General features: G+C 40.1%; 1 protein-coding gene across 4 annotated transcripts; it reads right to left on the bottom strand.

The window, feature by feature from the left end:
* Nucleotides 1-16,033: 16,033 nt before the first annotated feature.
* Nucleotides 16,034-21,869, bottom strand: HNRNPDL (heterogeneous nuclear ribonucleoprotein D like). 4 transcript variants are annotated; one of them, XM_082632484.1, is made up of 8 exons: nt 20,670-21,863; nt 19,710-19,878; nt 19,449-19,610; nt 18,829-18,960; nt 18,564-18,678; nt 17,874-18,044; nt 17,449-17,541; nt 16,034-17,077 (listed from the first exon to the last, which is right to left on the bottom strand). In XM_082632484.1, the coding sequence occupies exons 1-7, from the start codon at nt 21,110-21,112 to the stop codon at nt 17,471-17,473; spliced, it is 1,263 nt and encodes a 420-aa protein (XP_082488610.1). In that variant the 5' UTR covers nt 21,113-21,863; the 3' UTR covers nt 16,034-17,077; nt 17,449-17,470. The 4 variants fall into 4 exon arrangements, with proteins under 4 accessions (XP_082488610.1, XP_082488611.1, XP_082488612.1 ...); XM_082632485.1 differs by having other exon boundaries at nt 16,034-16,294; nt 20,670-21,862; XM_082632486.1 differs by lacking the exon at nt 17,874-18,044 and having other exon boundaries at nt 20,670-21,869.
* Nucleotides 21,870-21,967: the final 98 nt, after the last annotated feature.

The following is a 21,967-nucleotide window of genomic DNA, read 5'->3' as shown; positions in this document are numbered from 1 at the left end:
AGTCTCTTACCATTAAGTACGATATTAGCTATGGGGTGTTTTAGACAGTCTATCAGGTTGAGGAAGTTCCCCTCTAAATTAGCCTGCTTAGGCTGCTGTAACAAAATACTAAAGACTGGGTGGTTTAAACATTAGGCATTTAGGGACTTCCCTGGCAGTCCAGTGTGTAAGACTCTGTGCCTCTGATGTAGGGGGCCCGGGTTAGATCCCTGGTCAGGGAACTAGATCCCGCATGCATTCTGCAACTAAGAGTCCGCATGCCATAACTAAGAAGTCTGCATGCCACAACGAAAAGATCTTGTATGCTGCAACGAAGTTGTTGTGTGCCCCAACTAAGGTGTGGTGCAGCCAAAATAAATAAATAAATATTAAAAAAATAAACAATAGGCATTTATTTTCTCATATTTCTGGAGGCTAGAAACCTAAGATCAAGGTGCCAGCAGGATTGGGTTCTGGTGAGGCCTCTTTTCCTGGTTTGCAGGTGACCTCCTTCTTGCTGTGTCCTGACATGGCCATTTCTGTATGTGTGTGTGTGTGTGTGTGTGTGTGTGTGTGTGTATGTGCATTTAGAGGGAGGGAGAGATTGATCTCTGGTGTCTCTTCCTTTTCTTATAAAGACATCAGATTAGGGTACTATCCTATGACTTCATTTAACATTAGTTACCTCCTTAAAGGCCCTATTTCCAAATACAGTCACATTGGGCGTTAGGGCTTCAACATGAAAATTTTTTTTGGTGGGAGGGGACACAATTTAGTCCATAACACCTGTTATTCCTAGTTTGGTTAATTTTTTTTTAATCATGAAAGTGTATTGGATTTTGTCAAGTGCTTTTTCTGATGCATTGAGGTTATTATCTAGTTTTTGTTCTTTTGTATATTAATATGGTGTGTTACATTGGGATTGATTTTTAGCTGTTAAACCAACCTTACATTCCTGGGATAAATCCCACTTGGTCATAGTGTATAATCCTTTTTACATGTTACTGGGTTCTGTTTCCTAGGGTTTTGATTTTTTTCTTTTTTTTTCTTTTTGAAAGAATGTGTGTGGGGAATTTCCTGGCATTCCTGTGGTTAGGACTCCATGCTCTCACTGCTGAGGGCCCAGATTCAATCCCTGGTCAGGAAACTAAGATCCCACAAGCTGCGTGGTGTGGCCAAAAAACGAACAAACAAACAAAAAAACCCATAAAATAAAGAATGTGTGTGTATATATTTATAAGAATTATTGGTCTGTAGTTTTCTTGTTATATCTTTGTCAGGTTTTGATATCAGGGCAATATTGGCCTCATAGAATGAGTTAGAACGTGTTCCCTTCGCTTTTGTCTTTTGGAAGATTTTGTGAAGGATTAATGTTAATTCTTTAAATGTTTGGTAAAATTCACCAGTGAAGCCTATAGTTCTAGGGTTTTCTTCATGGAAAGTTGTTTTTTTAAATTATTAATTCAATAGCTTTATTTGTTCCGTTTTTCTGCTTCTTCTTGAGGTAGTTTCAGTAGTTTTTGTCTTTCTAGGAATTTGCCTATTTCAACTAGGTTATCTAATTTGTTCATTGTATTTCCTCATTGGGAAGTTACAATGTCACAAAGCTTACTGTTCTGAGATTCAGTCATTAAAAAAAAAAAGCTCCTTGGACTGTTGCAAAACTTTATTTCCAGAGTTATGAAAAAGTTGATTTTGACAATTTTTTGCCACTGTTCTCATTCCTTTTATGGAGTAGTGAAATTTTGGATGTCCTCAGTCTGCTATTCTGGCACTTACTCTGATTAATTCATCTATTATATATCCATTCCTCACCCTCTTGAGGTTTTTCTTTGAGCTAAAAATGAATTTAATAAAGACTATTTTAGTACCTTAGCCTCTCCAGGAGAGTTGGAAAGCCACACTTGGGAACTCTCATCCAGGAACCATTTCCAAAATCACACCACAGAACCGGCTCCATAAAGCCACACTGTTTCTACTGCTTCTGCTCCTGCTATCCACAGAGCCTGCTGCTTTCAACACTGACATCATCAATGCTAGATACTGGATGCTGCTGCTAGAACATAACTGCTCCTTTGGAAAAGTAGCTACCACCATGGCTGCCACCTGCCCTAGCACTGATTCCACTAAATCAATTTGATTCACTAGTGTTTGTCTCAAAGTCTAATGTAGGAGAATTCTGATTGATAGAGCTGTGGTCATGTATCTGTGCTTTGGCTGTAAGAAAGGCTGACTAAGTTGATTTTTAAAATATTATGTTGGGTGGTACTCTTTGCTCCTTACCAAGACTCGTATGATGGGAATTTCCCAAACATGGGATGGTAGTCTCCATTTTCCATAAAATACTTGCTATGTCATAATTAAAGAAAGAATAGTGATTTGCACTTTAAATGCTTGCTTACCATAAGTCTTTTAATCTTAAACCACCTCCACTCCCCACTTATTTCATGTCATTTATTTTTTGAAGAAGTGGGACATTCTAATAGTTGAATTTTCCACATTCTACATTTGGATTGTTGCATCCTCATGGTAGTTTAACATATGCCTCTATTTCTTGTATTTCCTGCTTATTTGTGGTTGGATATCTAGATTTAGCTCCTTTAAAGATTTTGTCTTTGTGGTTGAATATTTCGGTTTCACCATGATGTATTTTTGTAAAGATTTCTCTGTATTTTTCCTACTTGCAGTTTGTTGGTATACTGAATCTGCAGATTGTCTTCCATCGCTTCTGAAAAAATTTCAGCCATTATCTCTTCAAATATTGTCTCTTATTCTGCCTCTTCTTCTAAACCTCTAATTAAATATGCTATATCTACCCACTGTATCCTTTATGTCACTGGTTCTCTATGGCAATTTTCATGTTTTTACCTTTTCATGCTGCATTTTGGATAGTTTCTTCTCATTTTTCCTTCAGTTCTGCAATTCTTAAGTTGTGTCCAATCTGTTGTTAGACCCACCTATCTTTTGTTTTTAATTTCATTTATTGTATTGTTTTATTTGTATAAGTTCTGTTTGATTTTTTATCAGATCTGCTATGTTGCTTTTATAGTTTCCTCTTCCCTGGAGATATTTTTAAGCTTACATATTATTTCAACATAATAAGCATGGAGATTTCCCTGGTGGCACAGTGGTTAATAATCCACCTGCCAATGCAGGGGACACGGGTTCGATCCCTGGTCTGGGAAGATCCCACATACCATGGAGTAACAAAACTGAGAGCTACAACTACTGAAGCCCTCGTGCCAAAAGCCCGTGCTCCACAACAAGAGAAGCCACTGCAATGAGAAGCCTGCACACTGCAACGAAGAGTAGCCCCAGCTCGCTGCAACTAGAGAAAGCCTGTGCACAGCAACAAAGACCCAAGGCAGCCAAAAAAACCCCAAAAAACATAATAAGCATGGAGGCCTGATATCTCCTGGAACTGTTCATCGTGTGTGTTGATTCTCACTTGTGTTGGCTTTAATTTATTTATGTGCTGGTCATCATGTTTTAAAAAATATCTGTAGAAACAATCAGAAACCTAAGATGAAATAATGATTTTCATCTGATTCTTCCAGGCACTTGAGGCCCTTTACCTTTCTAGGACTATCTTAATCTAAATTCTGAGATTGAAGTTGCCTTAACCGCCCAGGTGAGGAATCTGGGTTATCTCTTGTCTTGAGAGTGTAGCCCTTTGGAAGACTTTAGTTTAATGGAGTAATGAAGTATGAGAGTTTCCGCCTGGGGTTGGACCTATGTTTTTGGCTTCTGTGCCCTTTGTCCAGTAAGTCCATTAAACCCAGATAGGTTTGCTTCTCCAGGTTTTGACCTTCTCTCAGATTTTAGCCAGGTAAATTTCTCATTATCTTTTAAACTCTTTCAGTTCTTTTAAGAAGATTTAAAAAAATATTTCATCCTGCTTAATTTTCTTCAGAAGGATTGGTTTGAATTATTTAGGCCATAGTTGCTGGATGCAGAGGCAAGTAAATATTTTTTGAAAAATTATACAGGAATACCTCATTTTATTGCACTTCACTTTATTGTGCTGCCAAGATGTTACTTTTTTTACAAATTGAAAGTCTGTGGCAACCCTGCATTGAGCAAGCCTATTGGCACCATTTTTCCAATAGCATTTGCTCACTTAATGTCTCTGCAACACATTTTGGTAATTCTCAAAATATAGCAAACTTTTAAGTTATTATTATATTTGTTATGGTGATCTGTAATTAGTGATCTTTGATTTACTACTGTAATTGTTTTGGGGCACCGTGAACCATGCCCATTTAAGAAGGCAAACTTAATCGATAAATGTGTGTGTTCTGACTGCTCCCCTGTCTCTCTCCATCTCCTCAGGCCTTTCTACTCCTTGAGACACAACAATATTGAAATTAGTCTAATTAATAACTCTACAATTGTCTCTCAGTTTTCAGGTGAAAGAGTCACATATGTCTCACTTTAAATCAAAAGCTAAAAATGATTAAGCTTAGTGAGGAAGGCATGTGCAAAGCTGAGATAGGTTGAAAGCTGGGCCTCTTTCACCAGATAGTTAGCCAAGTTGTGAATGCAACAGAAAAGTTCTTGAAGGAAATTAAAACTGCTCCTCCAGTGAATATATGAATGATAAAGTGAAACAGCCTTATTGCTGATATGGAGAAAGTTTTAGTGGTCTGGACAGAAGATTAAACCAGCCACAACATTCTCTCAAGCCAAAGCCTAATCCAGAGCAAGACCCTAACTTCCTTCAATTCTATGAAGGCTGAGAGAGGTGAGGAAGCCACAGTAGAAAAGTTTGAAGCTAGCAGAGGCTGGTTCTTGAGGTTTAAGAAGCCCTCTCCAAAACATAAAAGTGCAAGGTGAAGCAGCAAGAGCTGATGTAGAAGCTGCAGCAAGTTATCCAGAAGATCTAGCTAAGGTAATTAATGAAGGTGGCTACAGTAAACAACAGATTTTCAGTGTGGATGAAACGGCCCTCTATTGGAAGATGCCATCTAGGCTTTCATAACTAGAGAGAAGTTAATGCCTGGATTCAAAGCTACAAAGGACAGGCTGACTCTCTTGTTAGGGGCTAATGCAGCTGGTGACTTGAAGTTGAAGCCAATGCTCATTTACCATTCCAAAAATTCTAGGGCCCTTAAAAATTATGCTAAATCTACTCCACTTGTGCTCTATAAGTGGCACAAAGCCTGGATGACAGCACATCTGTTTACAACATGGTTTGCTGAATATTTTAAGCCCACTTTGAGAACTACTCCTCAGAAAAAAAGATTACTTTCAAAATACTACTGCTCATTGAAAATGCGCCTGGCCACCCAAGAGATCTGATGGAGATATACAGTGAGGTTTATGTTATTTTCATGCCTGCTAACACAATGCCCATTCTGCAGCCCATGGATCAAGGAATAATTTTGACTGTCAAGTCTTATCAAAGAAATACATTTTGTAAGGCTATAGCTGCCATACATTGTGATTCCTTTGATGGATCTGGGCAAAGTCAATTGAAAACCTTCTAGAAAGGATCCACCATTCTAGATGCCATTAGGAACGTTTGTGATTTGTGAGAAGAGGTCAAAATATCAAATACCAGTTTGGAAGAAGTTGATTCCAACTCTCATGGATGACTTTGAGGGGTTCAAGACTTCAGTTGGGAGATGTGGTGGAAATGGCAAGAGATTTAGAATTAGAAGTGAAGTCTGTTATTTGTTTCTATGTGTCTGAATTGCTGCAATTTCATGATAAAACTTTAATGGATGAGGAATTGCTTCTTATGGATGAGGAAAGAAAGTGGTTTCTTGAGATGGAAACTACTCCTGTTGAAGAGTCTGTGAAGATTGCCGAAATGACAACAAAGAATTTATTTTTTAAATTTTATTATTTTATTATTATTTTTTATTGGAGTATAGCTGCTTTACAATGCTGTGTTAGTTTGTGCTGTACAATGAAGTGAATTCACCAGCTATACGTATACATATATCCCCTCCCTCTTGGACCTCCCTCCCACCCCCACCCCCATCCTATCCATCTAAGTCATCACAGAGCACTGAGCTGAGCTCCCTGTGTTATACAGCAGGTTCCCACTAGCTAGCTATTTTAACATGGCAGTGTATAAATGTTAATCCTAATCTCCCAGTTAGTTCCACCCTTCACTTCCCCCACTGTATCCACATGTCTTTTCTCTAGGTCTGTGTCTCTATTCCTGCCCTGCAAATAGGTTCATCTGTACCATTTTTCTAGATTCCACATATATGCATTAATATACGGTATTTGTTTTTCTCTTTCTGACTTACTTCACTCTGTATGACAGACTCTAGGTCCATCCACATCTCTACAAATGACCCAATTTTGTTCCTTTTTATGGCTGAGCAATATTCCATTGTATATATGTACCACATCTTCTTCATCCATTCATCTGTAGATGGACATTTAGGTTGTTTCCATGTCCTGGCTATTGTAAATAGTGCTGCAATGAACACTGGGGTACATGTGTCTTTTTGAATTATGGTTTTCTCAGGGTATATGCCCAGTAGTGGGACTGCTGGGTCATATGGTAGTTCTATTTTTAATTTTTGAAGGAACCTCCATACTGTTCTCTATAGTGGCTGTCTCAATTCACATTCTCACCAACAGTGCAAGAGGGTTCCCTTTTCTCCACACCCTCTCCAGCATTTATTGTTTGTAGATTTTTTTGTTGATGGCCATTCTGACTGGTGTGAGGTGATACTTCAGTGTAGTCTTGATTTGCGTTTCTCTAGTAATTAGTGATGTTGAGAATCTTTTCATATTATTTGTGATTGGTCTGTTTATATTTTCTAATTCTTCCTCATTCAGTCTTGGAAAGTTGTACCTTTCTAAGAATCTGTCCATTTCTTCCAGGTTGTCTATTTTATTGTCATATAATTGCTTGTAGTATTCTCTTATGATCCTTATATTGCTGCAATGTCAAGTGTAATTTCTCCTTTTTCATTTATAATTTTATTGATTTGAATCCTCTCCCTTTTTTCTTGATGAGTCTGGCTAAAGGTTTATCAATTTTGTTTATCTTCTCAAAGAACCAACTTTTAGTTTTATTGATCTTTGCTATTGTTTACTTCATATCTATTTCATTTATTTCTGCTCTCATCTTTATAATTTCTTTCCTTCTACTAACATCTTTGTTTTTTGTTCTTTTTCTTTCTCTAGTTGCTTTAGGTGTAAGGTTAAATTGTTCATTCAAGATTTTTCTTGTTTCTTGAGGGGAGATAGAATTGCTATAAACTTCCCTCTTAGAACTGCTTTTGTTACATCCCATTAGGTTTTGGGTTGTCATGTTTTCGTTGTTATTTGTTTCTATGTATTTTTAAAATTTCCTCTTTGATTTCTTCAGTGATCTCTTGGTTATTTAGTAGCATATTGTTTAGCCTTCATGTGTTTTTGTATTTTTCCTGTAATTGATTTCTAATCTCATAGCATTGTGGTTGGAAAATATGCTGGATACAATTTCAATTCTCTTAAATTTTCCAAGGCTTGATTTGTGACCCAAGATGTGATTTATCCTGGAGAATGTTCTGTGTGCACTTGAGAAGAAAATGTATTCTGCTGCTTTTGGGCGGAATGTCTTATGAATATCAATTAAATCTATCTGGTTTATTGTGTCATTTAGAGCTTGTGTTTATTTATTTTCTGTCTGGATGATCTGTCCATTGGTGCAAGTGGGGTGTTAAAGTCCCCCCACTATTATTATGTTACTTTCGATTTCCCCTTTTATGGCTGTTAGCATTTGCTTAATGTATTGAGGTGCTCCTATGTTGGGTGCATAAATATTCATAATTGTTGTATCTTCTTCTTGGATTGATCCCTTGATCATTATGTAGTGTCCTTCCTTATCTCTTATAACAGTCTTTATTTTAAAGTTTATTTTATCTGATATGAGTATTGCTACTCCAGCTTTCTTTTGATTTCCATTTGCATGGTATATCTTTTCCCATCCACTCACTTTCAGTCTGTATGTGTCCCTAGGTCTGAAGTGGGTCTCTTGTAGACAGCACATATATGGGTCTTGCTTTTGTATCCATTTATCCAGTCTTTTGGTTGGAGCATTTAATCCATTTACATTCAAGGTAATTATCAATATATGTGTTCCTATTACCATTTTCTCAATTGTTTTGGGTTTGTTTTTGTGGTTCTTTTTCCTCTCTTGTGTTTCCCGCCTAGAGAAGTTCCTTCAGCATTTGCTGTAAAGCTGGTTTGGTGGAGCTGAATTCTTAGCTTTTGCCTGTCAGTAAAGCTTTTGATTTCTCCGTTGAATCTGAATGAGATCCTTGCTGGGTAGAGTAATCTTGGTTGTAGGTTTTTCCCTTTCATCACTTTAAATATACCGTGCCATTCCCTTCTGGCCTGCAGAGTTTCTGCAGAAACATCAGCTGTTAACCTTATGGGGATTCTCTTGTATGTTATTTGTTGCTTTTCCCTTGCTGTTTTTAACATTTTTTTTTCTTTGAATTTAATTTTTGTTAGTTAGATTAACATGTGTCTTGGTGTGTTTCTCCTTGGGTTTATCCTGCCTGGGACTCTCTTCACTTCACTTCCTGGACTTGGGTGGCTATTTCCTTTCCCATGTTAGGGAAGTTCTCAACTATAATCTCTTCAAATATTTTCTCAGACCTTTTCTCTTTCTCTTCTTCTTCTGGGACCCCTATATTTCGAATGTTGGTGTGTTTAATGTCCCAGAAATCTCTGAGCCTGTCCTCATTTCTTTTCATTCTGTCTTCTTTATTCTGCTCCTCAGCAGTTATTCCCACCATTCTATCTTCCAGCTCACATAACTATTCTTCTGCCTCAGTTATTCTGCTATTGATTCTTTCTAGTGTATTTTTCATTTCAGTTATCGTTTTGTTCATCACTGTTTGTTCTTTAGTTCTTCTAGGTCTTTGTTAAACATTTCTTGTATTTTCTCAATCCTTGCCTCCATTCTATTTCCGAGATTTTGGATCATTTTTACTATCATTACTCTGAATTCTTTTTTAGGTAGGTTTCCTATTTCCTCCTCATTTATTTGGTCTTGCAGTTTTTTACCTTGCTCTTCCGTCTGTAACGTATTTTTTTGTCATCTCATTTGTTTTGATGGGTGGGGCTGTGTTCCTGTCTTACTGGCTGTTTGGCCTGAGGTGTCCAGTACTGGAGTTTACAGGCACTTGGGTACAGCTGGGTCTTGGTGCTGAGATGAGGACCTTGGGAGACCTCACTCCATTTGATATTCCCTGGGGTCTGGGGTTCTGTTAGTCCAGTGGTTTGGACTCAGTGCTCCCACCACAGGAGCTCAGGCCTGACCCCCAGCCTGGGAACGAAGTTCTTGCAAGCCATGCGGTGTGGAAAAAAAAAAAGAAAAAAAAGAAAAAGAGAGCAGAACAATAACAAAGACTAAAAAATATATTAGAAAGAAAAAAAATACGAATGAAACGACAACAAGGCAAAACAGAACCACAACAGCAAAAAAAAAAAAAAAAAAAAAAGGCCAGAAGCAGCCTTGGGGGTGGGGTCTAGGCTCAGGACCCTTGTGGCCAGAAAATGCCTTGTGGATTTGGGGTCGTGGCTTAGGCTCAGCCTAGACAGTGGGGGCCACGGAGAGTGGAGGTCGAGGCCTGGGACCCCAGCAGGCTTGCTGGGCCCGAGCAGTCAGGGGAGATGCTAGCTGCGTTCCCCTCTGATCCCCCGATCCCCCAGAGGTCTCTCTCTGTCCCCACTGATCCCTGCACCATGGGTGGGCTCCCCCTCTGGTCATGGAACCCCTCCCCTCCCCCAGCCACCCCTCACAGGTGCCGGTCCCCTGCTGCCTCCACTTTCTCTCCCCCCTCCTTCCCTGCCACGTCCTACCTGGTTGTGTGGGTACTTTTCCTGTCCCTTTAGGTGTCCGACGTCCCCCACCAGAGCCTGGGAGTTGCCCTAGTTGTGTCAAGAATTTAGAATATTACATAAATGTAGTTGGTAAAGCAGTTGCAGAGTTTGAGAGGGTTGACTCCAATTCTGAAAGAAGTTCTACTGAGCAGGGTAAAGTGCCATCAAACAGCCTTGAACGCTACAGAGAAATCCTTCATGAAAGACAGACCTCCTTGCTGTCTTATTCAAGAGACTGCCTCAGCCACCCACCTTCAGCAACCACCACCCTGATCAGTCAGCAGCATCAACATCAGGGCAAGACCCCTCACCGGCAAAGATTTTGACTCACCGAAGGCTCAGATGATGGTTAGCATTATTTAGCAATAAAGTATTTTTAAATTAAGGTGTATACATGTATACATTGTTTTTTAGACATAACACTATTGCACACTTAATAGACTACAGTATAGTGTAAGCATAACCTATATGTACCGGGAAAACAAAAAAAAATTGTGACTCACCTTATTGCTTTACTGTGATGGTCTGGAACTTTACCTGCAATATTTTTAAAGTATGCCTGTATGCCTTTTATCTTATTAGGTATATATGTACCCCTGAATACTCTTACACTATATGTAGGACTGCACTAATGCACGGAAATGTAAATATGTAATGCAAATTTAAAGAACAGGGCATGATCTTAGCAGTGATTTATCGAGTAATTCTGAAAACCTTTGACATCTTCATGTAATGCTTTTTTTCCTTTCTTATGCAATAAATGGAGTTAATAAACTGTGACCGGTGTTCTTAATCAAGTTATACTAAGAGTCTGCATTCCTTTCCCAGGAGAATTGTCAAGAGAACAGTAGTTAATGCCTGTATATTTCCTGGTTAAGAGTGTCTGCTTGATTTTTTCTATTAAAGGCAGAGAGAGAAATTTACTCCTTGGTCTTTAATGAAGTAAGAGAAGAATGATTTTATTTCACCAAGTGGCAAGTATTTAACACCAGGAGAATTTTAAAAGATTCAGGTTAAAGAAAATACAAAACCAAAACCCTACCATGGTAGTATCATGAATCTTGGCTATGGGTTGGTGAAAAATCCCTGTACCTGTCACCAACACCAAGACCCTCCTCTCCTTGGGTCTGGGATATGTGGGAAAAACAAACATATAAACAAACAAAAAACCAAACTCCAAAATCAGTGAATTGGTAATGGAATGTTTTCTGAATTCATTATTGTCTTGGATGGAGAATCAAGGGAAAATAAAAACCCTTTTGCTATGTCTATATCTTGGTGTTCTAAAGCATCATGTTAATAGCAATTAAAATAACTTTAATTAAATGAAAAAGGGAAGAGAACTTCCTGGCGGTCCAGCAGTTAGGACTCCTCGCTTTCACTGCAGAGGGCCCTGGTTCAATCCCTGGTGGTCGGGGAATTAAGATCCCACAAGCTGGGTGAGTGGCGACGATAGGTCAAAGTGGAGTTATTCTTAGTTTGGACAGGCTCTTAAGTCCTATTTTTACATGGATTGTAACTAAAGAATAAATACATGAAAAAATAGACATATTTTAAATGAGATCAAAGGTGTAATTTGGGGGTCTCTTTATTTCTGATGAAGTCATTCAAATGCATAATTAAAAAATTATATCCATAAAAATATTTTAAAAATCACTTTTCCAGATTATGAAAGTAACACACACTCAAAAATGCCTTTTGTTTTTCCTTATCTCCAAATGATGTGCTAGGTATAGTTCTAAATTCCTAGGAAGAAGTAATAAAAATTCTTGGACTTTTTTTCTGTATTTTAAGTCTGATAGAAATCACACATTAAAAAAAATCTGTACAAGCTAATGAAAATACTGTTTCTTAGATTTTAGCTGGCATCATTAAGTTGATGGTACAATGCTGATTATCACTGTAGACGTTCTGATTGACAGCTATATGCCTTTGATTAATAGAAATGTCACTACATAATGAGAGCAATGTATGTGATGTGTACAGCCATTCAAAATATACAGTTATGGGGAGAAAATACCTAAAGTGTTTCCTGGTAATGAAAAATATTGGAAGTACCCTAAAATACTTCAGTCCCCACTGTCACACCCTCCCTTCACCCCTCCTGCCTGTATGGTGGTCTAAAGAGCTTTTATGTCCCATATGTCTCATCGTTCAAGGGTAAACAAAGTAATCACTCAATTCCATAGGACAGGGACTTCCCTGGTGGTAGAATGGCTGAGACTCCACACTCCCAATGCAGGAGGCCCAGGTTCCATCCCTGGTCAGGGAACTAGATCGCACATGCCGCAACTAAAAGATCCTGCAAGCCACAACTAAAACAAAGAAACCCGTATGCTGCAACGAAGATTCCGCATGCTGCAACTAAGACCCGGCACGGCCAAATAAAATAAATATCACAGAAAAGCTCTCTCACGGGCACGAGTAGTTGCTTCAGATTATCTAGGCTCCAGTTTCATCAGAGGAACAAATCAATTTTTTAAAATACTTATTTGGTTGCACTGGGTCTTAGCTGTGGCAGGCGGGCTCCTCAGTTGCTGCAAGCATGTGGGATCCAGTTCCCTGACCAGGGATCGAACCCAGGCACCCTGCATTGGGAACTCGCAGTCTTAACCACTGCACCACCAGGGAAGTCCCAAGAATGAATGAATGATAATAAAACGCTACTTTCCTACAGAAGACTTCAACACTCACCAATTAAAGACTGTTGACCAATCTTAATGCTTAGAGATCCCTCCCAGAAGTGGCAAACACTGAATCTAGTCCTCAGAGATGCTTGATAGACTCCAAAACGTAATGAGTTACTATCAACTAGGTAACTTCCTCAATTTGAAAAATCAGGGGATTATAGTTTTCCACAATTCCTTTTATGGGGTTGGCCCTTCCTGTCTCATCCATAAAACAATCACCCTGTATTTGTTCACCAGCCAGCACTGAGAACATTTAAGAAACTCCCTTTGGGTAACCGCATCAATGATGGCAAATTCAATAAATTTTGGAAATTCCCTGACAGTCCAGTGGTTAGGACTTGGTGCTCCTTACTGCTGTGGGGCCGGGTTTGATTCTTGGTGGGGGAACTAAGATCCCACAAACTGCATGGTGTGGCCTAAATGAATGAATTGTAGTCAATCTGTCACCATAAAAGCCAACTTCGAGTCTTTTAAACTAGCTTTCAAAAGTAGTTTATAATTTTCTTGAGACTACATTTATGTAGACATGATTTGTCTTAAGAAAACTCATTTTAGTCAGATTCTCAAAAGGAGATAACCATTGGAACAGTATGAGAAAACCTGTCTGCAGTACAGTGTTTCTCATATTTATAACACATGCTAGTCTTTGATAAACCAAAATCTTGAGCATTGTTATTAGAAATTTTTAGATTTAGGTAACAAATCACAGACTGTTGAATATCCCTTCCCCAATCACACTGAGATCATGATGTACCTCCTCAAATGGGGGTACTCCTCTTGAATGAGTAGACCAAAGAATAAGGTCAGGAATTAAACTGCCACTTAAAGTAACAATCCTTAGGATGTTCAGCATTACCCTCTAATCCATAGAATACCACTGTATTCTTTCCTACAGTTTATAAAACAGTGGTTAAGTCAAAGTTTCCACTTTTTTCTATTCAACCAAAACTCACTGAAATCCCACATCTGACTATTTCAAGACAAATATAAAACCTCAACCAATCCTAAAGGAACAGCCCATTTTTATGGCAATACACTTTTTTTTTCTTTTTGTATTATGTGGGCTTCTCACCGCTGTGGCCTCTCCCATTGCGGAGCACAGGCTGTGGACGCGCAGGCCCAGCAGCCATGGCTCAAGGGCCTAGCCGCTCCGCGGCATGTGGGATCTTCCCAGACCGGGGCACGAACCCATGTCCCCTGCATCCGCAGGCGGACTCTCAACCACTGCGCCACCAGGGAAGCCCATGGCAATACACTTTTGAATGACTTTACATGAAAACAAAGTTGTATTGCTTTTGCTCAGAAAGTTGAGACCACAGTAGATGGCAATTCTATTAAGTTGGAAAATTTGAGAGATTTTTACAGAATGACATTTCCTGACTTCGCTTAATACTAGGAGCAATTCAAATGGCAGAAACGCACATACACACACACCTTTAACTAAAAATTGCAGTTTATATAAAATCACATTTAAAAATGCAATTATAATTGCAGTGTCCTTGAATCACCTTTTTAATAGGTGAAACATAGTATCCTGTGGTGGACATACTATCAAATACTTGCAACATATAGCAATTAATTTCTCAGGTTTCTTTGTATTGAAATTTATAAGATTGGCAAAGTCTCCAGTTACTGTCACCATTACGAAAAAGATGCATGGAAGAGAATGAAATAAATGCTCTGCTTATCCAAGTTAGTATCCCAATGACATTTTAACTCTTAATCCCTAATCTTGTAAATGTAGCCATCAGACTACAGAATACTAATGTGTCAACAAAACTGCTAATTAGGTTTCTTTCAGGGTAAGTATTAACACATAGAATTTGCTCAAAACTCAGGAAGCATATTTAAGAATATACACGTTAATTATGTTTGTCATAGGTACTTCAGTTTTTCTAAAAGACCTCAGACAATAATCTCTAGATGTAGTATTTCTTCAAAGTCATGTATATCAAGACTTGACTGAAGAGTTTGGATTTTGTTTAAAAAGCCTTTATTCATTTTTGATCAGGGAAAGGACAATCTCAACTTGTCACCTAATCATAAATTTGAAGTTACAGGATTCACTGTCCTAAAGACACTGCACCTACTGACTTTGACAACATAACTTAAAATGAAAATCTCCTTTCTGTTCCCTAAGGTTGCATGTTGAAAGAATCAAACAATCCCTTACAATAGCCAACATTGGTACTTGGCCTAGGTGTAAGGTCAAATAGCAAAACAGGAGCAAAAGGCCAAAAGCATTGTAACTTGATAGCCCAGCAAGTACAAACATCATCGGAACAAAGAAAGTTGCAGGCACCAAATAAAACAAGGCAGGTTCATTAGCATAAAAAAATTTACACTTGCTTTAAGGTGAGGTCAACTATTCCACATGTGACCATGTATGCCAATCCTAATGGCTAACATGGAACCACAGAAATGAAAACGAAAACCTTAAATTCAGTAACTACACTGAATGTAAAATTCAAAACTTGAATTTATCCAGGACATCCTCCAAAATCTAGAGCTAAAACTTTTTTTTTTTAATGCACCAGAAGATCTGTTGTAATGACATGACTTGGTCACACTTAGATTTGCATTTACATAAGATTTAAGGGATACCTTTCCCCACTATTCCTTTTACGTTTGAACATGGATATGCTTAACTATTCAGCTCATGCACTAACTGCGCTAAACATGATGAAACTTACTGCCATGGTTTTTTCTAAGAACTCACACCACGTAACAGTTAAGACCCAGTACAGCTTCCTAAAAATGCCCCAACAGAAACATTTTGTTCAGTTTGGTGCTTGCTGTGACATAATACCAACACGATAGTATACAATTAATTTAGTTACTCATCCACTACGTCATATATTTTAATCTAACTTTTGCTCAAACTTTAGTAACTTCATACCTGTTTGCCAAAATCCTTGTGTTAAATGCAATTACATCTGATATTCTTAAACTGTGGCTCCTATAACACAGTTCAAGTGTTTTTTCCCCTGGTTATATTTAGACAGTTTAATCAAGAAAACAAAGTTATGGTATTATGATGAGCCAAAGCTCTTTCTAGCAGACCACTGAATACAGCAAGTCATAACAAATGCCTTTCCAGAGACAAGAACAAAGCAAAATATTTCCTATTCATAACAGGAGCTACCAGCATGCTTTGTGCCATTAAAAAGTCACGTTTCAAAACATAACCAGAAGACTTACGGTCTACTAGAAAGCTTCCACTCATCACAACACTGTAACTACGCCACAGAAACTTCCATGACAACGCCTCCAGATATACAGAGAGAAAACAACATTACTTAAAGGTATGTGGAAGCCTCAGTTAACAGGGAAATGAAGCCTTAGAACATAGAATACATCTAACAAAAAGAGAACAGAGTAGACACTGTAGCTGGCTATTTGTAAAGGACCACAGTTTCTCCCTATGGATCAACACTCCCTACAAAATAAACTGTGCCTTAATTATTGCTTATTTAAAATTACACTTTTACAGGGCTATTTAGTACCTGACGCAGAAAAACAATCACATAAGGAAGCATTTATTTGAGGTTTAACATGAAATCATACAAATAAAATTTGTATAAACACAAATCCACGTCGAGTCGTAACACAGGTAGCAAAAGACAAAGTAAAAACAAAAACTAATTGGCGGCTATATACAGTTGGACACAGTTGTGTCTTGTACACTAGAAAGTCTTTTACAAAATAATCATCTTAGATCAACAGAAGACCAATCTTCAATGTCGTCCTGCAAGATGGATTACTTTAGCAATCTCTTCCTAAAAACAAAAACAAAATGGCAATTAGATTTGTGCAACTCTGACAAGCTTTCAAAGGTCCACTTTCATGAATTGTTTTAAGTTCTCACTTTATTCTTTTCTTCAATTAAAGATCACATGCAAATTCACTGGCAAAACGCAGTTCAGGTAATTAATAAATTCACCCTGGAGTTCCCAAATGATATTAAAGTAAAATTTACTTAGAAAATCTGGGAATGCAGTCTTCCCATATTCACAGGTTGAACTGTGCTAGGTTCAAGGTCTACTAGAAACATCTCTAGTAAGCCACGTAAAATGCTATTACAAACATGAATTTCTAATAGGCTTGTATTGCAAGAAAACAAATTTCTGTGTGCATATGATCTTTAATTTGTATCCCAGATTTTAAAGTTCTTGTTTTGGTTTGTAGATTTCACTATTAGCTATAAAAAGAAAAAGCAAGCATTAAATCTTAAAGAATGAACACTTAAAATGAGGCTCCACAATTGAAATACAACACTAAACAGAAGACCAAAATGATTAAGCTGTAAAAAGGCATTTATGTACTTTAACTCCTGTAAAAAACCATTTAAGTTAAGTTTAGACACTTAATCTTCAAAAAGATTAAAAAAGAAGCCAAAGTCTGAAGTTTTCCACTTTAATCTTTACGCTGGTACATGAAGTTGGAAGAGACCATACCACAGGACAGCGTTTTCTGGTGTATGCCTTGCGCTCTGCCCGCAACGTGCGACCCCCAGAGATAGACGTGGTCAGGGTGACACACGGCCTGCAATGAAGTTCCCGCTGGCGGGTACAAACAAGGTATAATGTCAGAGTTAGAAGACAACATTCCTGTTTTCCTTAAGTTGTACCCATTTCAGTACTTTACCTGTTAATAGTTCTAAAAAAGTTTAATTATTCCTCTAGACCACCTGGTACACAAAGCAAACAGAAAAACTCTTAAGTTTTTCTGTAATACTAAAGAAAGTGAGATAAAACTTTAAAGTTAAAGATCTATAGACACTTTAGGCAAAACAGGTTCATAAAGCAAGTAAAAAATTAACAATTTAGTAAAAACAGGCTACATGATATTTTGTTTTCACTTATTTTCATTTGTCTATTGATCTTTAAATTAAATTAGAATTTCCACTGGTGTCTTGAACTCTTATACACACCTGTTTTCTCCAACGTCCCCTTTTAGTATGGTTGGTAATTATTTTGGTGATTGCCACCCCCTCGAGATGCCTTGCCGTAAGTGCTCTGTTGGCCTATTTTGAAAAAACAAAAAATTATGCTTAGCTTTTAATGAAATGGTTTCACTGTACATTTAAAAACCATTAAATATGCAAAATCCTCCATGGCAATTAAAATAACCAGAAACTTAAAAAGTCATTATAAACTAGTCACATATCACATTCCAGAATGTAATGACTGAAGTCTCTGTATAAGCCCCTATGACTATTAAATGTCTCAAAAATTTAACTCCAAACACTTCAAGAAATAGGAAACACCCACACACACAGAGTCTCAGAATGGGATTGTACTTTAAACACTGAATTTTAGTACCATTGGTTTATGAAATTAAGTTAAATATTCTTACCACTGTAGTCTGTATATCCCTGTCCATATCCATAGTTCCCATAGTTATACCCAGTATAATCATAGCCGCCATAGCCACTATAGTTTTGATCACCACCATAGGCACTATTGTAATTTCCATATCCTTGATCATAATAGTTATTAAATCCTTGGTTCCAGTTTTGGCCCTGACCTGAAACAATGCACAATGATTGTTAGGAAACAACTTCTGACCCCCAATCCTAACATAAAATGATGCGTTCCTGTCCCTCACTCTGCAAATCTTAAAAAGGCAGAATGGATACCTATATTGCTATCTGACCAAGAAAGTATTATTACAGTTGGCATAAAAAAGGGGGCAGAAAGTCCAATTGTGCCAGTATCAGGCTTCCTAAATTCAATGAAAAATCAGGACAAAGGAGAAGACAGAGTGTTTATCTTTAAAACAAGGACTCCTGCCCTAGAAAACCTATCACACCAAAGTGTTCCGTGTAATCTTAATTACCTTTAATGGTGTTATTTTCCCATCAGTAATGACAGAGTGGCCATTTTTGAAGAGGTGGAAACCAGTAAAAACAAAAGCCCACCCACTAAGCTGAGCAGTTTCCATGTTGTAACAGTTTAAATTTGGCTTCACTTTCCTATGGGCTTATTCATATTCCGCAGTTTATAGCTTACAGCATTGAGTCACTGCCCAGGAATTAAGTCTCACCTCGGCCACGACCCCTAGTACCACCTCGTCCACCAGCTGCAGCACCTCTTCCTCCTTTTTGTTGTTGCTGTTGCTGCCTATATACCTCTTTGGGTTGTGCAACTTTGATTTCACACTAAAAACAAAATTTAAAAAGCAAACAGAATTATTACCAATATTCTAATGTCAAGCCATTGTTTTTCTTCTCAAAAACAGGTTGAGAAATTTCACTTTAAGAAAAAAAAAAAAGCATATTGTTCATTTACTATAATCAAAATGGCTTTACCTTCCCAGAACCAATTTGATGATATCTGCTTTCTAACAATTTCTTTACTGGCTCTTCGTCTGTATATGTAATAAAACAAAATCCTCTCCTCTCATTTGTTTTTGTATCCATGGGAAGTTCAATATTTTCAATCTGAAATCAAGATACACACTCAAGGTCACCCACTAATGGTAAAAAGCTACCAAGATGTTTTAGAATGCCGCAAGTCCTTTTCAAGCTTCAACCTAACATGTCATTCTAACAGAATAACTTCTGTATAAACTACTGCTTTATTATCCACATCAAACTAGAGTCATCTGTTTCATCTATGGAGCATTGAGAAGGGAGAGTAAAACCTTATTTAATACCATTTCTTACCCCACAGATGCCACTAGTTAATAAATCCAAACCCTAACCACGCCAAAGCATCCATCTTTTTGCTGAATTAGTTTCCATTAGACACTAGTTTCCATTATAACACAGAAAGCACTGATTAAGGTACGGTGACTGGAAGGGACTTGAGCAATAATTTAATCCCACCCTCATCCAACCTGAGTTTGCTCTATAAGAACTGGGCCAGGGATAAACATTATATAAACATATCAAATGAAAATACACGTAAACGTAAAAGCAGAGCGCACCTCTCCAAAGGCTCCAAAATATTCTTTAATTTGTTCTTCTGAAGTATCTGGGCTCAATCCACCCACAAAAACCTTTTTAGGGGGTTCCTTCCCTTTTAAAGCTTTGGCTCTTTTAGGGTCTATCAATTTGCCATCCAGCTTGTGTTCTTTCATTTCCAAAACCTAGAAGACAGATTTATTTAATCTGACAACATACAAGAAACCCTCTGAACAATTTGCAAGAAACACACAAAAGCACCACAATGCGAAACATGTTCCTACCTTATCAACACTAGCAGCATCTTTGAAAAGCACAAATCCAAATCCTCTTGATCTTCCAGTGACTGGATCTGTTTTAATTGTGCAGTCTACAACTTCCCCAAATCGAGACAAATATTCAGTCAGATCTTTCTTGCTTGTATCCCAGCTCAAGCCTCCAATAAACATTTTACTAGAAATAAAAGTTGTTTTTTAAGGTTAGCAGCAACTACAACGATTACTTAAATTCTGAAATTACGAAATTTACGAAATAAAACTATAAAATAAGCATGGGGAAATACATCCTTATGTACAAATAATTTAACCCGTTTACAGACACACACGAACAAAAGACCACAAAGATCCCCAAGTTCCTCACTTATTCAAAACGGTGGACACCTTGCTCTCCTCACTGCACAATGCCAAGTTTAAACGAGACCAACAATACGTGGTAAAGATTGTTCCCGACTAGAAAATCCAACTTTCTATACTGATCCCACACAACTTAGGCTCACCGACTTCTTCAACTATCAAGCCAACGTTCCACCTAAAGAACTCATCATCACACGTACTGGGGATCTGGGTACCAGTCGCCTACAGGTTCCCAAACCAGGAGTTCCCTAAATCCTCCCCCTGAAAACTGCGCGGAACCGTAACACAGACACAATGAAGAGGCGGCTGCAGCTGCAGCATGGGGCACAGCGAGGCCGGCCCCTCCCCCTCGGGCCCCACGCGCGCCTGCGCACTCGGGACACAGACGCCGCCGCTCTCCGCCTCCAACCCCTCCGCCCTTCCCCCACTTTCCGCGGGCCTCTAGAGTCACCGCCCCACCTCCGTCTCCTACTTTCCTCTTCCCTCCAACCTAGTGGGGCCCAGCGGGCAATCGACTTGGGGAAAGAACAGGGGCAGCGCGCGGCCCCCGAGGGACGAAGGGGCGCATGCGGAGCGCTGGGGGAGGGGGGGAAGAGGAAAAGCGTGCAGTACCCGTCATCCTGCTGATTCTTGCTCGCGTTGATCTTAGATCCCTCTGCAAATTCCTCTATGTTGCTGTACTCGTTCATGTCTTCCATAGCGGCTGAGTTGTCGGCCGGGAAGCGCTGGCGTGCAATCCGTGTCGCGACAGCAGCGGCGGCAGAACGTTGTATGGAGCTGGATTTAAAATGGCGGCGGAAGAGATCCGGGCGCCGCCTGCGCCCACCCTTTATAGCCGCTCCGCCCGCCAATCGGGAGGGCTGCTGGGCGGTGACGTGGCGCTGGGCCCGGCGCGCCCCCTGCCGGGCAGAGCTGGGAGCGAGCGAAGGGAGGAGCGGGGCGAGCTGCCGCGGCGCCCTCGGCCGCCAATGGGAGAGGCTGCGGGAGGCTAAAGTAGCGGGAGCGGAGGGGAACAATGGCGGCGGCACATGGGAAAGCCGGGGCGGGACCTCCATCGCGGCCCTTCCGCTGAGGAGCGAGGTCGCGGGTGAAGGGACGCGGGCTTGGGAAAAGAGCGTCAGAAGAGAAAAACGAAGGGGCGAAAAGTCCTGGGTCAAAAATCCCGAGCAGCGTCACAGCCCCTCTTGCCTTGAGAGCCTTTGTCTCTGGCGTCCGGTCCAGCCCACTCCCAGCAAAGAGCCGTCAACCCCGCCTTTTTCCGCCCTCGGTCCCCCAGTGCGGAGCTGCCGTTATCGATTGGCACCGGGGCCGCGCTGCTCCGGAAAAAGGCGGACTGCGCCCAACGCCGGTGGCTGAGGCGGCGAGCGCGCCCTGCCGTTCGTCGCGCGCACGCGTGTTTTGTCCTCGAGCTGGCTGGAAGCAGCCGAACAGGAAGCGGGCGCGCGTTGGCCCCTCCGGACAGCGGCGCGGCGCTGCGCGGGCGCCTCTTCCGCTGCCGCTACAGGCGCGCGGGCCGAGGGGGCGCGGCGGGCCTCCCTAGCCAATCGGCCGGAATCGCGGCCAACGCAGTCAGGCTGACCGGGATCCAAACGGCCTCTTTCGCTGGCTGACGGGAGGAGGGGCGCGGGCCCGGTCGGATTACTGTAAAAATGCAAAAGCGGAGGCAGTGGGCGGGGAGGGGGCTAGGTGCCGTAGAGGGCAAGGGGCACTCACATCCCCGGCGCGCCACTCGCGGGGCTCCCGTCTGCACGTGCCCCAGGCCTCTCCCGCTCGCTCAACCAGCCTGCGGAGAGCGCGCGCCCGCGCACCGGGCTCCCGCGTTCGTTTCTTTGTTCCCGCCCACGCGAGGCCCACTTTGACGGATCGGGTTAGAGGCCCTCTAGCGGCCAATCGACGTCGGTACCATTACC

This window comes from Mesoplodon mirus (genome assembly GCF_964341445.2).
Source record: "Mesoplodon mirus genome assembly, chromosome: 2".
In the NCBI taxonomy this organism is placed as follows: domain Eukaryota; kingdom Metazoa; phylum Chordata; class Mammalia; order Artiodactyla; family Ziphiidae; genus Mesoplodon; species Mesoplodon mirus.
This window is presented reverse-complemented; position numbering and strand designations above follow the sequence as displayed.